This window comes from Elephantulus edwardii, unplaced genomic scaffold, assembly GCF_000299155.1.
Source record: "Elephantulus edwardii isolate Elephantulus edwardi_28Jun2011 unplaced genomic scaffold, EleEdw1.0 scaffold00311, whole genome shotgun sequence".
Taxonomy (NCBI): Eukaryota; Metazoa; Chordata; class Mammalia; order Macroscelidea; family Macroscelididae; genus Elephantulus; species Elephantulus edwardii.
The window spans coordinates 2,631,782-2,649,970 of record NW_006400061.1 but is presented as its reverse complement, the minus strand read 5'-3'; the positions used below and the strand labels follow the sequence as shown (position 1 = coordinate 2,649,970).

Below are 18,189 nucleotides of genomic sequence, written 5' to 3'. Positions count from 1 at the left end.
GTTAGACGGAGGCTCAGAATCCTTGCCTCCAAGGAGCCACCCGGTTTAACCCTTTCCAGGACAAATCTGTTTGTTTTCCTCGCTTCGGCAGCACATATACTAAAATTGGAACGATACAGAGAAGATTAGCATGGCCCCTGCGCAAGGATGACACGCAAATTCGTGAAGCGTTCCTTTCTTTATAGAAAGAAAAAAATAATACACACAAACACACACACACACACATACACATACGAGTTTTAATGCTTTGCTTTTTCCTGGCATTGACATTTTTGAAATTACAGGACAATTATAGAGCTCTGGTGGCCTATTGTTGTTGTGTACCATCAAGTCAGAGCTGATCCATAGCTGGCCTTCTTGTGAGTTTTCAGAGGCAGTTAATCGCACAGGAGGAGATGACCCATCCTTCCCCATGGAGTAGCTAATGGATTTGTACCGTGTGCCTCTGGTATTGCAGTGCAGCTTCTTACCGCTAGGCAACCAGAGCACCTGTGTTGTTATTAAGTGCCATTGCATTGCCAATGACTCTTAGAAACCCTATCCTGAGCAAGCCAAACTGACTCCAAAACACCTAATCCCATTGCCCCAGTTATCATGTCAATCCATCTTATCTGGGGTCTTCCTCTCCTGTGCTGTCCCCTCACTCTTCCAAGCATGATGTCCTTCTCCAAAGACTGGTCCCTCCTGGCCACATGCCCAAAGTATGTGAGATGGAGCTTCAAAATCCTTGCCTCCAAGGAAAAAATATCACCTTCTCCAAACAGACCTGTTTGTTCTCTTGGCAGCCCATGGTATGTTCAAGACTCTTCTCTAGCACCACAACTCAAAGGCATCAAATCTTTTGTCATCCTTAATCATTTTCCAACTTTTTGATGTGTAGCAAGTGATTGCAAAGACCATAACTTGATTAGGTGCAACTTAGTCTCTAGACTGACATCATTGTTCTTTAGCACTTTGGAGAAGTCCCTAATAGCAGACTTACCCAATGCCATTTGTCTTTTGATTTCCTGTTGGTGCCAAAAGTGATGATTGTGGAGTGTAGCAAGCTGAAATTAACAACCTCAGTCTCTTTTCCATCCATCATGGTACTGCCAGTTGGCCCAGTGGTGACAATCTTCATCTTCTTGATGTTGAGCTTCAGTCCATATTGAAGACCTTCTGCAGCAAATACTTTGGACTTCCTCAGTTTCAGCAAGCAAGGTTGTATCATCTGCCTAACACAGGTTGTTGATGAGTCTTATCCTTATGCCACACTCCTCCTCATAAAATCTAGCCTCCTGAAAGAGCTGTTCTGCATATGGATTAAAAAATTGTATAGACAGGATGCATTCATGATGCACTTCGGTCCTCATTTTGAACTATGCAGTGTTTCCTTGCTCTTATCTGACAGGTGCCTCCTGGTCTAAGTATAGGTTTTACATAAGCTCCATAAAGTGTTCTGGGATTCCCATTCTTCTCAAGGTTAGCCACATTTTGTTGTCTACACAGTCACATGCCCTTGTGTTGTCAATAAAACACAGATATTCTCTGGTACTCTTTTCTTTCAGCCAAGATACGTCTCTAGTACTACAGCCTCTTGGAAACCCAGCTTGTGTTTCTGATAGTTCTCTTTTTGGCTAATATTCAGCAGGATTTTGCTTTTGTGTATGTGCGATAGTAATAATATTATTTGATATTTTCCACACTCTATTGTATCACCTTTTTTTCTGATAGGAATATATAGGGGTTTCTTCCAGTCACTTGGCCATATAGTAGTCCTCCCTATATCTTGGCACAATCTAATGAGCATGTATTTGGGGCAGCATCTGTTTGTTGAAATCTATCAATTAGTATCCCATCGTTTCCTGGGGTCTTGTGTTTTGCTTTTTCCTTCAGAGCAACTTGAACTTTCTCCTTCATCACCATTCCCTCTTGATCATATGTTTTTTCATTAAATTCTTCTGTATCAGCCAATTCTTTCTGGTACAGTGACGCTGTGTACTCTTTTTGTCTTCTTATAATGCTTCCTAGATCATTCAGTATTAGGCTCATAGCATCTTTACGTATTGCAACTAGAGGCTTGAATTATTTCTTCAGTTCCTTCAGCTTACAAAATACCCAGCAAGTCAAGTCCTTTAGATTTTCCTACTTCAGCTCTTTGCACATTTCATTATAATACTTTGTTTTTCTGTGCTGCCCTTTGAAATCTTCTGTCCAGCTCCTTAACTTCTATTATTATTATTATTTATTTTTATTATACTAGTTTATTTACAAAATTCAAATAACATTGTTTTCCAGACAGATTCTTCCAATTTCCCTCACCCCACTACCCATCAAATTGTTCAACCCCAGGGTTAATCCTCCCCTCCCCCTTTTGCTTTGGTTTCTTGGTGCTCTAGTAAAATATTCAGTCTTTTCTGACGTCTGTCTTGGTCTTTTTTTCTCCTTTATATTTGTAATGACCTTTTGCATTCTTCCTGGGTGATATTCTTGAGAGCGTTTCACAGCTCCTCTGGTCTTTGTTCAGTAGTGTTCAAAGTCTCAGACCTCTTCCTGAGGTAGTTTTTAGCTTTCAGTGATAAGAAATTGTGTTGGTAATAGAAAGGCAGGCAGTTTGAATTCACCATCTACTCTTTGAGAGAAATATGTGTAGTCTCTTCCTATACTATTTACTGCCTCTGAAAACCCACTGGAGGGTCAGTAAGGAGTCATTTCCAACTCAGCATTGCATAACAACAGGACATTTAAGGAGTTCTGGTGGTGTAGGCTATACATGGTTGCACTGACAACCCAAACACAAAATATTTCTATTTGGATTCACTAGCTTTTCCAAGGGAGAAAGATGGACAATTTCTCTGTGATTGTCAGCTTCCCCAAAGGTCAACTACGGGTCAGTTCCAACTTGATAGCAGTGAGTTTGGGTTTGGTAGGACAATTATATGGTAGATAACTTTAGTTGTAGTTTCTGATGATTAAATTTAGGAGTTTTGTGGGGAAGTTACTACAAAAGGTCTGGTGGTCTAGTAGTAAGAAGCTGTGCTACAATCCCAAAGGCGTGTAGTTTGGTGTCCACCAGCTGCTCCACTGAAGAAGGATGGGCAATCCCCCTTCTGTGTGATTTGCTGCCTTTAAAAACCCACTGGAGGATCAGCTGTGGGTTGGTTCCAACTCAGTGGTATCGAACAACAACTATAAAAGTTCTGTGGTGTTCTTTTTCAATGTAACACTTTGGTTTGTTACATTATTGGTAATATTAACATCTAACTTAAGGTTGGTTGTTTTTTTTCTTGTTAAATAGTTTGTGGGCAAAGATTTTGAGTCAAATGAACTTTTAACATCACGCATTGCTTATTCTTAATTTGGTTGTAGTATGAAGATTTCTGTAAATGCTAACTATTGCTCTAATTCCATTCCTTTTACACTTTTAGTTGATACTCTCTTGTAAGGAACAACTTCCTTATTATCATTGTGAGTCCGTAAAGCCTTAATGTATTCAGTGTGTTATAATCTATTATTGTTTAGTTTGATGTGCAGATTGCCCATAATTCAGCTAGCGGTAGCCAGGATGATCCTTAGAGGTGAGAACTGTAAGACTTTGACTCACATACATTGGACTTGGTCTCAAGAGGGTCTAGTTTCTAGTGGATGGGCTTTATGCTTAGTAAAGTAGAGGGTCATCTACAACGATGATGACCCTCAATGAGATGAATCGAGATATTGACTTCAATACTGGATTGAATCATAGCAGTCCTTACAGGTATAGTGGAAGATCAGGCATTGTTTCCATCTGTTGTACATGGAGTCAATGTTAGAACCAAATACATGTCTCTTTTGAGTGGTTTCTGAATTCTTTTTTTAAAAATCAGCTTTCTTGAGATGTAATTTACATATATTAAAATGCACTTACATCATTGTTAACCGCAAACCACTAGTCTGCTTTCTGTCACAATAGATTAGACTTGACACTTCTAGAATTTACAAAATGGAACTATACACATATAGCATATACTCTTCTGTATCATCTTGCTCATTTTGCATTTCTGATGTATTCATACTGTTCCATGTGTTGGTAGTTTTTTTCCTTGCCAAAATAGTATTATACTGAATGATTATGTTATTGAGTAAATGGATTCTGAGTTATGGCAGTTTTTTAGGACAGAGTAGAACTAACTGCCCAATAGAGTTTCTGTCTACCTCTCCATTAATTTTCTTTCCTTTGTTAGTAGTTGGGTTACATGGAATTTCTCCTGTTTTGGATTTGGCTAATTATTTTACCATGGTATAGTTTAATATCTTCTTTTATGTACCTTGTAATGTTGTTGTTGTTGTGTGCCGTCAAGTTGCTTGCAACTCATAGTGACCCTATGTACAACAGTCCTAAACTCTGCTCTGTCCTTTGCCAATGGCACTGTCTCCGATACACCCATCCCAGTCACTGAATCAATCCACCTCATAGAGGGCCTTCCCCCCCTGTGCTGTCTCTCCACCCTACCATGATGTCCTTCTCCAAGGACAGGTCCCTCCTTACAACATGTCCAAAGTATGTTAGATGTAGCCTCAGAATCCTTGCCTCCAAGGCAGCATGGGAGCTAGAAATTTGACTAGGTTTAAGTTCATTTTCTGTTTATGTGAATCTTCTAATGCATCATAGCAGAAAACAATAAAATATCTGACTCTCAAAGTTCTGTCAAGGATTAGCTGATTATATTAGCTGGATCCATCTATCATACTGAATGTCATCAATCTGTCACTTAACATGTTTGATTTCATTGAACAGTCATTTCCCAGATACATTAAGAGACTTTTCTCATACTTCAGAGAGTAGGAGACAGGAGGATGTATGGAAATAATAGAATGAGTGTTTGCTTCCATAATTTCCCATTGAAATCTTTTAAGTCAGATAATTTTTTAGGATTGTTTTTCTGTGAATAGTTAAGAACAAGAATGAAAATTTGATTACTATTTCCATTTAAATTTTATCAGTTTATTAAAAGTTTAAAAATAGGTGAGCTCTGGTGGCCTAGTGGCAAGAAGCTGCACTGCAATTCCAGAGGTGTACAGTTCAAATCCACCAGATGCTGAAGAAGGAGGAACAATCTCCTCCTGTACCAGTTAAATCCGATTTGATGGTACACATATAACAAATAATAATAATAAAAAAGTTTAAAAATAGAAAAAGTTGAAGCAGTTTTACAGTACCAGTCTAGTGACTGTCTAAATTTAGTATTAAAATAATTCATTCATCCATGTCTTGAATCATTTGAAAGTGACTTACAAATATCAAGAAATTTTTACATTGTCATTTTAAGACAGTGTGTCAGCTAAGAAATACCCTGATTCCATTTAAATCTAATTATTAACACATTGCCGCACATTTTTAAATTGACGACCGTGCTTAGAAATGCATTTTTTTTTTCAGTATAGCCATCATTTGTGGCAATATGTTAATATGATTTTCTCAATTAGCTGTAAAACATTATATTATCCTTTGCTTCATGGTTATAGCAAACTCATGTTTTATTGTAAAAGTATTGAGTATTCAATAACTTTAAATATTTTCTTTTTAAATATTGCATATGTAAAAAAAAAGTGTGTATGTTGCTGTGGCGTTGGAATTCACTTATAGCTTTCACCAGGAAGAGATTACCTATATTTCTCCCTCAGAAATTTTTTAACCACTAGAGTAACTTGACCTTTGGCATAGTAGCATAGCTCCCTCTGGTAGCTATGGACTATGCAACCAGAACTCCCTGAACAGTGTTAACCATCAACATACAGTGTCCAAGCAATGCTTGCTACGATTAACTTTTAACCTCTCTGTGTTCCTTTCACATTTTCATTTGTTTTCCTTCTCAGGAAAAAAGTTAGCATGAATCTTTGATTTTTATGTTTTTTAAAGTGCACTGCAGTACACAACACAACTGGCATAGGTTTTTTTTTAACTTCTTCTACACCATCCATATTGGTTGTGTTGTTGGAACAAGTTGTTTTCCCCTCTGGAGTATTTAATGGTTTTGTATAGTGTATTCTATTAAAGGTAAACATTTAGGTTATTTTGTACTTCTTTTTGTTCAATTAAATTGCTACTGTGAGCACTTTTGTACATGTTTTCTGGTACATAAGTGATTCTCTGGGGTAAATTTTCCAGATTATCGATTATAACTAAATCCATGCACTAGGCTGTATTTTTATTTTTTTCTTTAATTTGATATATTAAAAAAAAAACCCAACTCTTCAACTTTTAGTGTCACTTGTTTTCGTAGTATTGTAGATCTGTTACAGAACAGAAATATTTTACTACTAACTCCTAAGATAATACATTTGCTTTTGAAAAGTCATTGTGCTTTAGATTTAATTAAGTAGGGAGTAACTATCTCTTTTGACTTTCCATAGTTGAAATAAATCCTTAATGGGAGGGAGCTCTGATGGCCTGGTACAAGAAGCTGCGCTGCAATCGCAAAGGCCCAGAGTTCGAATACACCAGGTGCTCCGCTGGAAAAGGAGGGGCAGTCTCCTCCTGTGCCAGTTGAATCCAATTTGACAGTACACAACAAGGGAAAAAAAAAGACCATGACTCAATAAATAATTATTAAAAAATCATTAATAGGGAAGCTAGTTTTTAGAATGCAGTATAGTTAGACTAGGAAGGTTCTACTTTCTTTTCACTATGAGCCAATAGTAGGCCAAATTTAAGTTATAATGTTTTAATAGTTTTTGGTTGTAGTTGCAAGTCATCAGATTCTCAGAAAGCTTGGAGGCAGAGTGATGATATGCTAGTGTTAAACAACCATGTCTGTGTTGTCAGTGGGTTCAGTCAGTTGGCCAGGTAACATTTCTAGGTCTTTGAGCAGCACATCAGGAAGAGTTAATAATATTTGGCACTGAGAGTAAGGGACAGGGGAGAGAGAGTGGTGTATGCAGATCATGATGTTGATGATAATGATGATGATGATGGTTTCGGTGGCATTTGCCATTGGGTCAGTTCTTCCTCACAGCTATCCTCCATTGGATTTCCACCAGTGTAATTTTTTTGAGAAGCTACTGCAGCTTTAATCCCCTGAGAGTCAGTGGTAGATTCCAATTGCCAACCTCTCAGTTAGTAGCCCAACTAGTTATGGACTACATTACTTTTATTTCCTCCCACATCCTCTGTGAAGAGAATACCAGGGCTGTCACAAGAGGGCTTAGATTCCATCTTTTACCACTGCTTTCCTCTGCGTCATGTTTAAAAATAAAAATGTAGACTAGAGTCCTTTACATAATACTTTTCCATGAAACTTAAGTTTAAATGACATACACATTTTCATATATATATATATATATATATATATATATATGAATGTGTGTGTGTGTGTGTGTGTGTATTATATATACTGGGCTGAAATGTCTCCATTTCAAATAGTTATTCTTATTGTGTTGTGTTGTTGTTTCTTTTAACGCCTCTCTGATAATGTAAATAGTGGTATGATTTAATAGTTTAAAGTTATAGAGGAGCTCTTGTGTCCCAGTGATAAGATACACTGCAATTCCAAAGGAATGAGATTCTAATCCATCAGCTGCTCTATGAGAGAAAGATAAGAAGTCTCCTCCCATGTGATTTACTGCCTCTGAAAATCCACTGAAGGTTCAGCTTCCGACTTGACGACACACAGTACAACAACAAAGTTAAAACAAAAATTATGTTTTAGTAGAGACAAATTGAGTAGAATATTATTGGCTAATATTTGTTTTTATAGCATATTATTTTATTCATTGGAATGCCTTTTTTATGTGTTAAAAGTTTTTAAGATCTCTCTTATGCCAGAGATATTTTTGACAGATTCTTTTGAGGTATCCTAAATTTATATCTATCTGAAGAATGCTAGTTACAAAATGGAGGGTGAAGTGACTGCCATGTTTTCATAAGTATGATTATAATTGCAAATTAAAATATATAATTTTTTTTTAATTTGAAAAAGGTTGGAGGCGAGACAGAGAAAAGAGAGATGACCAAGATGAAGTTTCCAGTGTGAGAAGTGAGGGTTGTAATATCCGAGGTTCCTTTCGAGGACGAGGACGAGGCCGGGGAAGAGGCCGAGGACGAGGCCGTGGCAATCCTAGACGTATGGCATATGTTTTTTGTATTGTTAAATTATATGGATTTTGAAAAGAGAGTCCTCACACTTTATTAATTTTTCTTCACTAGAGTATTTTTTTTAAATCTAGTAATAGATAATTTTACATTTGTTACCCCTTTATAATTTGTATCAGAGTAACTATTTTTTCCAATCTTAATCTTTGATTTCTTTTTTCTTAATTAACATCAAGTAAACTTTGATTATTCATATGGTTATCGAGAACATGATGAAAGGACAGATCAACCATTTCAAACAGAACTAAATACCACTATGATGTATTACTATGACGATGGTACAGGTGTGCAAGTATATCCTGTGGAAGAGACATTGCTTAAGGAGTATATTAAGCGCCAAATGTAAGTCCATGCCAGAAATAAGGTGAAATAGTAGAGTCTCAGCAGTACCAATCCTTAATGCCATTGGTAATGAAAATTTTACTTTTCTATGTTTATCATTTGTTGATAAAAGTTGGGGAGTTTTTTTTTTTTGTTGTTGTTGTTGTTTTGCATATTTTACTATGTTCCCCCTGCTGGAATAGCCTAGTAAAATAGGTATTGGATGTAAAAGTGCAATAGTTTTTTATTTGCTTATAAGCCTCCTGCTTTCTCTACTTCTTAGATATTTTTCTGCTTTAAAGGATGGTTAATGTAATTGCATAACATGGATAAATACATAAGCATATAAAACCTCTGTTATTTGAAAATGGCTTATTTGCAAGTAGTTGTTTTTATTAACATTTGTAAATGAATGACAAAGCAATAGTATATATTTTTACTTTCTTAGCAGTTGACTTTTAAATTTACATCTTTTAAATTCTTTATGACACAATAAAGAGGCAGAGTATTTAGTTTTTAAAGTAGTTGCTTTCTGACTACTGAAGTTGAACGAGTGTCAATTTTTTCTGTTGTCTGGTTAAAATTTCCCTGTATTTTAATAATCATATACTTTGCATATATATTTAGTGGTGAGAAAACATTCCAAACTTAGTTTCATACCTAACGGAAAGAAATTTTAATTTTTATATGCTTTTAAGGTAAAGGAAAAAAATAATTAGCCTGTTTTTTTGAAAGAGGTATAATTTTTTACAACATCTACTGTTTACTAGAAGATCATTTCATGAGTATCAACTGGGCACCTTCATGATGGATTTAATTGGTTTATGATAAGAAGCAACTTGTTTATTTTGTTGCAAACACTGAGGATAAGAGCTTTTTATGTTTAGAAAGTGCTTAGAATGTGGCTGTCAGCTTCAGACCACTATTTCTTTTTTTTGTAACTCTTGCTTCCTGGTCCCTGCCCTGAAAGCAGATATGCATTCCATGTCAGAATATTAGGACTCCACAGTGTGTCTCACTAAGTGAGGGAGGAGCAGAGTTACTTTAGTATTGACAAAATTTCTGATTTTGCAGTATACAGTCTAGAACAACTTCTAAGGTAGACCATGATAATGTCCCCTACGGCACTGAGCAAAATGTCAGGCATGACTTTGGTCACGATACTTTGTTGTTGTCATCACTGTCAGTAGGATTTGTTTCCTGGTCTAGGCTGACTCTTTAATATTATCATTCTTTGATTCACAGAGATCTGGCTTCAGGGAGTCATACTTACTGTCATTGAGAGTTCCCCTGCATGGATAGGGTTGAAATTTTTCTTTTTGAGAAGTCACTAGAAAGCATTGCTTTATATTTGTGGAAAAATGGTACTAACTCTATTTTTACAGGAACCCCCAACAACCTAAAAAATTCTCTAATCATTCTGAGTAAGTTGATTATTTAAAGTGAAAATTTATAATAATAATAATAAAATTTATTTTTGATGTCAGAATATTAAACATTTTAACTCTTCTACCTGAAGCATCTTTTACTGCATATAGGAGTTGTGCTTGATATGTTTGTATTCCATTGAAATTGTTAAATATATATTATTATAGGTAACAGAGTGAACTTATGTATTTATCTTAGTAGTTTCATTTCTAGACAGTATTATATTAAAAGGGCAGCTTATTATATAATCAATAGAGAGTTAATGATGCTTGAATATGACTGAGTCATATTTTAATGTCCAAAAATGAAGAAATTAAATTCAGTGCATGCATTATGAGTATGAATAAGTATGAATTGTATTGATGAGAAGCTCTTTCCTTCATTTGACTTGAGCTTTTTTTGGTTAGTCAATTATTTTTTAGTATGAAACTATAATTTTTAAGTAAGTATCTCTGAAGGTTTTTAATAGATTTTAGTTAATTGATCACACAGTTTATCCATTTACATTTCTCTGTCCTAAAGTAGGACCCTTTTCTGTATTTCCCCCCTTTCTACCTCATAGTAAGTATAGTCCTTATTTAGCTATATTGGATTCTGTTCATTCTTACTGTTTTTCCTGGTTCTGTACCTCATGGAAAAGTGGGGGGAATTTGAACCATTCAGCTATAAAATATGTATGTGCACATACACATGTGTCTATTGCATAGACTAGGGTTGAGAAAAATAAAATAATGTCAGAACTCTGTAATTTTTGAACATTATTCTCTGCTCTGTAGATAGTGTGAATTTCACTACAAATTTTTTCATTATACTTTTGTCATGTTGATAAGTTGAAAGTGAAATTGACATGTGTTTAACTTTTATTTGTTTTTAAATGATGCAAGTAGAAATACTTTTGTAGTGAAATTACATGTAACTGACTCATTTAAAATAACTGGACTATTTTAAGTAAAATTATTACACTTTAAGTTTAATGTTTTGGGAAGTAATTTTTTTCATTGTTGTAGAAGATATAAATTTAGTAGATTCTCTTTTTTCCTGTAACTACTTGTATATTTTTATATCCCCTTTAATGTTACATTGTTTATGTTATATATTGTGAAATCTATATAATGTTACTAATCAGATTAAAAAAAATTAAGTATTGTTCTTTCTTCTTCTTTAGTGGAGGAAATTTATATTTACTTTTACTCCTTCAGTGAATATTACTTCAGTACAGAAAATTTGGAACGGGACTTTTTTCTTAGAAGAAAAATGGATGAACAAGGTTTCTTGCCTATTTCCTTGATTGCTGGTTTCCACCGTGTTCAGGCTCTCACCACAAACCTTAATCTCATTTTAGAGGTAATTATACATTTAATAATAAACTGTAGTTGTGTAAGGCTATGACTGTATAAATGGCTTCTGCCATTTCTTAAAAACCCTTATAAATATCTAATCTTGGAAAACTTCTCAAAAAATTGCTAATGAGATCTTCATCTGTTGCCAGTCTGATCCTTCAAACTTAAACCTAATTGGGTATTTTTGGTCCTTTAATCTTATTCAGTTTCCTACAAAATAGTTTATGTTTTCGTTTAGTAACATTTTGGGTCATTTTTCCTATGCTGTTAAAAATACCCTCTAAACCAAAGAGCTGTTGAGTCTGTTCCAACCTGGTATTCCTCTACTGGGCTTCGGAGGCTGTCAGTCATTATGGGAAGATACTGCTCTATTTTCTTCTGTGGAGTAGTTTAAGAGATTCAAACTTTTGACCTATTGGTTGTCTGCTAGACATATTAGGCATAATACCGCTAAGTTACCTTATAAATTAAAATAATTTTTTTTTTCATTTTTCTATCTCCTGTACTATTGACATAACAAATTGACTGGAGGCCTAGTGGTAAGGCACTACACTGCCAACTCAAAGGCAGGTGGTACAAATACACCAGCAGCTCCAAAGATAAAGATAGACATTCTTCTCCTATGCAGTTCACAGCCTTTGAAAATCCACAAGAGGGTAAGCTATGAGTTGGTTCTGACTTAATGGCACAAAGTAGCAACATGCCATTGACAAGACTTAAAGCAAATAATCACAAAAGGAAGAAAAGGATTTTGTTGTTGTTGGAGTGATTTGAGACATTCTGAAAGGCAAGAAACTTATTAACAGAATAAACTAGAATGTCAACTTTATTATTTTCCCTATCTCTCTGCCTGCCTCCCTCAAAAAAAGGAAAATAAGAGGCTTAGATGGAAAGAGAAAAATAATAATGTTGAATATGGAAAATTAAGTCATTGAGTGAGAGGGTACAATATTGAACAAATGAAAGTGATATTTGACTAAATATGCTACAATATGTGTTAAGGGCAAATAAATTATTACTGCAGGATTTGGTTTTGTATCAGAGTCTATTAATTGAGGTCTTGGTATAGCTTAGATATCTGCCAATTATATAATCTTGCAAGAACATTGTATCAGACAAGTTTTAATTTCTACTTTTGAACATTTTCAGAAGATAGTTAATAATGAATTTCTAAAAGCTTTATAATATATACAAGTAATTCTTTGATTTCTGACTTTTGAGACTTATTTGTGAATTGTATAAATCAAGTTCTTTCCTTTTTTGCGCAGTAGAATTTCACTGTGTTGAAATTCTAGATATATAGCTAATTCTAGATACATAGTTAATGTATGTTTTCTTCTATTGATGATTGCTCTGACTTAATAATATCCTGTGAGAGTTTTTCCTGTTTTGAATTTCTAGGATATCTTTTGAATTACTTGTCTTTAGAATAATAACTTTCCCACCCAACTCTGCTTAACATCAAGAAAACAAATTCTCACAAATAGACAATCTTATGATAGATGGAGAAAGGATTGAAACAGTTAAATACTTCATTCCACTTGGATCCACAGTTAACACACTTAGTACCAATGGTCAGGAGATCAGGAGAGAAGTATTGCATTGGGAAAGTCTGCAGTTAGGGACCTCTCCAAATTACTGAGGAACAGTGACTTCAATTTGAAGGTGCACTTGATTCAGGCAATGATCTTTTCAATCATTTGCTATGCACTGAAGACCTGGACAGTGAATAAAGATGACAAGAAGAATTGATGTCTCTGCACTGTGGTATTGGAGAAGAGTACTAAATACCCCTTGGACTGCCAACAGAACAAACAAATATATCTTGAGAGGAAGTACAATTAGATTGTTCCTTTGAAGCAAAGATGACAAAGCTTCCACTCACATAATTTTGGGCATGTTTTTAGGAGAAGCTATTCCTTGTGTGGTGTCAACTTAAAACTTGGCCTTTTTTTAACCTTTTAGCCTCTGGTCTCCAACTACCTTTATTGCAGACACATAGTCTTACAAAGCAGCATGATCTTGAAAATTGCATCAGCTTTGAGACTAGGATAAGAGAAAGAGTACTTCCCACATTGGGAAGCAAGATTTGAGATGGGCAAGACCTGAGGTGAGCAAGGCTTGTGGTGGCAAGACCCTGGTGATAGATAGACTGTGGCATTGCTGTGGACAAATTGTGGCTCTTGCATTTATGTTGGCCATAATTAAAGGTTTGGCTCTTCTTGCGGATGTTTGAAGGAGAAGCTGACTTATAACTGCTCTGAAGCAAACCTTGTTGGATGATTTGGTTATAGCTATTCTGATGTAAACCTTGCTGGATGATTTAGATTTGCCTCCTGAACTGAAACTCGAGCCTGGGCTCATTGAGGAATTAGGCTTTGGAACTGCTGAACTTGTATTGTGAGATATTTTTTTACTCTCCCACTTCCTTCCCTGATAAACCCCATTCTCGGTACCATAACTTTGTGTCTGTGAGTCAGCAATGAATAAAAGAACCTCTTGTTGTGCATGCTCTACAGGCGCCATAGGGCTGGGCTATGGACTGCTTTGTGCTCTGGGACAGTGAGGGGCTATTCTATTCTCATTCCCTCTGGCCCTTTCAGAAAGACATTCCCAGCCCTGTGCTACTATGTCCAGTTTGTCCTCTCCCCCTTAGAAAGGGACATAATCCTTGGAAGGATGGAGGGTTAGCAAAAGAGGAGACCCTCAGCCAGATGAGTTGACACAGTGACTGTAGCGGTGGGCCCAGATGTATCAGAGAGGATGAGGATGGCCTATGTTAGGACACAGTTCAGCTGATCTGTTGTTCATAGGGTCATTATGAGTTCTGCTAACTTTGATGACATCTAACAACAGTTGTATAAAATATTAGTGGTGATGTTAGGCCATCTAGTTGACCACGATTCCTTATATGAGCCCATTGCTTGAGACTGTGACTACTTTTAAGCTTGAGCCCATTGTTAAAGTCATTGTGTCGATTCATTTTGTTAAAAGTTACATACTAAAGCTGCATTGCAGTCCCAGAAGGTGTGTAATTTGAATCCACCAGATGCTGTTCTGGAGAAGAAGGGACAATCTCCTCCTGTACCAGTCAGATCCAATTTGACAGTACACACACAAGCAAATTATAAAAAAAAAAAGAGTTACATACTATACTAATACTGAGAACATGCTAATGTAAGTTGTTTTGTTTTGCAAGTTAGCATAAAATGCGTTATGCCATCAGGGCTCTTCCAAATGTAAGGTTTTTAAAGAGACGTATAACATGTTCTTAAATTAATATATACTGGCTGCCATCGAGTTGGTTTTGATTAACTTAGATTCCAAGGCTATATATTTATATGGAAGGACACTGTCCATTTTTCTTCCTCCAGCAGCTGGTGGATTCAACTACTGAACTTTTCTGTGAACTATACCACAAAGGACACATTGAATTAAATAATAGTGAATCTTTTCTAAATTAGAGAATTTATATTATAAATTCTCTATTTATTCTTTTTCAACTCTTTAAAGTTGTATGTATGCCCTTGAGTTTAACCTCATATTCAGATAAATAGTACTTTATTTTTATTTTAAAGAAAAAAGAAATTCTAGCCTGATTTTATTTTACTTTTAAATTACATCACAATTATTTGTGAGAAACACAAATTTAAGAGTTAAAGGTAATTAAGGTAATCATTTGGGTCCTGATGCTGCCTCACTAAGAAGGCTGCTTATGCCTTGATTTTTTTTTTTTATTTATTTTTTTGTGTGTGTACTGTCAAATCGGATCTTACTGGTACAGGAGGAGATTGCCCCTCCTTCTCCAGCAGAGTACCTAGTGGGTTCAAACCGCAAATGTCTGGCATTGCAGTTGCAGCTTCTTGCCACTAGGCCACCAGAGCTCCCTTGCCTTGATTTTTTAATCTATGAATTCGAGGTGATACTTACCTGTAGTTATTGAGAGGAAAGGTCTGCATGCTTGGTACTTATCTAGTAGATAGTAATTATCAGTATAATAATGTTGTTGTTGTTATGTGCTGTCAAGTCACTTGCGACTCATAGTGACCCTATGTACTGCAGCCCTAAACTCTTCTCTGTCCTGTGCCAATCGCATTGTCTCTGACACTCCCATCCCGATTACCCCAGTCACTGAATCAGTCCACCTCATAGAGGGCCTTCCCCTCCTGCTCTATCCCTCCACCCTCCCAAGCATGATGTCCTTCTCCAAGGACTGGTCTCTCCTTATAACATGTCCAAAGTATGTTAGATGGAGTCTCAGAATCCTTGCCTCCAAGGAGCCACCCGGTTTAACCCTTTCCAGGATGAATGTGTTTGTTTTACTAGCAGTCCATGGTGCCCTCAATACTCTTCTCCAGCACCACAGCTCAGATGCATCAATTCTCCTTGTATCCTCTTTGGTCATTGTCCAACTCTCTGATGCATAACAAGTGATTGCAAAGACCATGGCCTGTATCAGACACACCTTAGTCTCCAGAGTGGCATCGTTGCTCTTCAGTACCCTGGAGAGGTCCTTAACAGCAGACTTTTCCATTGCAATGCATCTTTTCATTTCCTGGCTGCTGGTGCCAAGGGTGTTAACTGTGGAGCCAAGCCGACTAAAGCTGTGAACAATCTCAATCTCTTCACCATCCATTCTGATGCTGCCAGTTGGCCCAGTGATGAGAATATAATATTGGTACTAGTAACAGTCAGGAAATAAGGAGAGGCATTGCGCTGGGAAAATTTGCAGTTAGAGACCTTTCCAAATAATTGAGGAGAAATGATGTCAGTTTAAGGACTAAGGTACGTCTGATTCAGGTCATAGTCTTTCTGATTACATGCTATGCATCTGAGAGCTGGACGAATAAGGATGACAGAAAAGTAATTGACACCTTTGAGCTGTGGAACTGGAGAAGAGCACTGAACATCCCATGGACGGCCAAGAGAATGAACAGCTATATCACGGAGAGGTTGCAGGTGGGGTGCTCACTGAGACAGGAATAATGAGGCTTCACCTAACATACTTTGGGCATATTGCTAGGAGGGGCTATTCCTTGGAGAAGAATATGATACTGGGAACGGTGGAGGGTCTGTGAAGAAAAGGAAGACCCTCGACAAAGTGCATTAACATGGTGACTCTTGAAATGTGTCAGAAAGTGTGAGGATGGGTTCAGATCTTCTGTTAATAGAGTCTTCCTTGACTCAGTGGCACCTAACAACAATAACAACATTGTTTAAGTTGAGCAAGAGGTGTGAAAATAAAACTTAATTGAGAATAAAAATATTTTGCTATTGTTGATATAGTAATCCATAAATAATGATAGTGAAAATTATCTGCATTAATAGTCTGATAGGATATTTATTTATTACAGGGACAAATTATTCAAGTGTTTCAATACTTGTGAAATTCTGTTTGCTAGGCATTAAAAGATAGCACAGAAGTGGAAATAGTGGCTGAGAAGATGAGAAAAAAGATAGAACCAGAAAAATGGCCAATTCCTGGCCTTCCTCCACGTAGTGTGCCACAAACAGACTTCTCTCAACTAATTGATTGCCCAGAATTTGTACCAGGTCAAGCCTTTGGTTCTCACACAGGTAACAATTTTTCTTTCCTTTAGAGCAGAGACTATAGTTGAAAACTCTCTATTACTTATTTATTGTTAATTATTAGGTAAAGGTACATGACTTTTGTGCTGTAATTTCTATTCATATTGCCTCCCACATAGAGCTGTCAGTTTAAAAAGAAATTGATGAAGTGTTATTCTATTGATTGTCCTTAAATTATGTGTATACTTTGTCACATGAGGTTTTTCACCCATTTCCTTTTTCTTTCAGGAAGTTAAACACATGCTTTGCTAGTTTTCCCTTGTAAACTTACCACAATGTAGATATTTTTAGGTATTCAGGAATGGAGAAGGCTTCATTTGATTTTTGTTGCTAGTATTTTCAGTCTGTTTTAAAAGTCAGATTACCTAACTGTAAAACAATTAGAATTCTCTTAAGGAAATTATAGTACTGTATTCCAAACATGATTGTGTTGAGAGTTTGTAAAATCTACTTAAATGTTGTTTGTTTGTTGTTGTTTTTTTAATTTCTGGATTATTTTTAAGCCATTTCCTTTTGGGGAAAAATATGTGTCCTTAAACTTTTTTCAGTCAGGGTGATGATCTGTTAATGATATTGGATGACTTTTGATCAGAATATGCAGTGGAATAATAGGTGAATCACTGAAATGTCAATATTGGAACAAGCTGTGTTGCAGAAGTGAGAGTGGCCAAGACTGTCTTCAGTTCATGTGAAGAAGGTTGGACCAGCAGCAATTCATTGGAGATAACCACCTTTGTGATGATGACCGACTGACTAGAAGACTGTTAGTGCTTTTATAGGAGCTGCCATTTGTGTATAATTAGCCTGGCCTACATGGCTATTTTTATTTATGATGAGAAAGTTAATTATTATCATTCTGGAAATACTACAAGATTCTTTCTTTTCTTCCAGAGTTGTGTATATTTGTATGCGGAAATAGACTTGAATGGCATTTCTCAGATTTTTAGGTCCTTTGATTTGCCACTCAATATAATTTATATTGCATAATACAGATGCTGTCATAATATTTCACGTGAACCATAAGACTTATTAATTTTGATATTAAGGGGTAAGAAATTAAAGAAATGAATGAGGGTACATTTTCTTTATTTGTCCACATATATTTTTGATAAATCAGTATAAAATCTGACCTTCAATAAAGTTATTAATGATTGACATTTTCATAGATTTTTTTTTTTTTATCTTGTTTTCTCAACTTCTTGAAATCCCACCAAGTAGCTTGGGTAGCGGGTATTAGAAAAGTTGAAGAAAAAACTAGCATTGTTTATTTATTTATTTACATTGTATAAACTTGGGGTATAAGATGACATTTTTAACTTGCTTACATTGCATTCAATAAATTAGGTAAAATATAGAAGATTCTTTTCCACAAGGTAGTTATGTGAGGTCACTTAAGCAGTT

General features: G+C 35.9%; 2 protein-coding genes across 2 annotated transcripts in view; one reads left to right on the top strand and one right to left on the bottom strand.

The window, feature by feature from the left end:
• Window positions 1–7,202, bottom strand: part of LOC102868226 (60S ribosomal protein L27a-like) — a 9,466-nt gene extending 2,264 nt beyond the window's left edge. The window contains exon 1 of the mRNA XM_006901164.1: window positions 7,182–7,202. Coding sequence (XP_006901226.1) covers window positions 7,182–7,202 — 21 coding nt within the window. The remainder of the gene's footprint in view (window positions 1–7,181) is intronic.
• LARP1B (La ribonucleoprotein domain family, member 1B) overlaps window positions 1–18,189 on the top strand; it is a 48,538-nt gene that overhangs the window by 19,252 nt on the left and 11,097 nt on the right. The window contains exons 4-7 of the mRNA XM_006901163.1: window positions 7,938–8,081; window positions 8,287–8,452; window positions 11,059–11,203; window positions 16,602–16,776. Of these exons, the coding sequence (XP_006901225.1) occupies window positions 7,938–8,081; window positions 8,287–8,452; window positions 11,059–11,203; window positions 16,602–16,776 (630 nt within the window). The remainder of the gene's footprint in view (window positions 1–7,937; window positions 8,082–8,286; window positions 8,453–11,058; window positions 11,204–16,601; window positions 16,777–18,189) is intronic.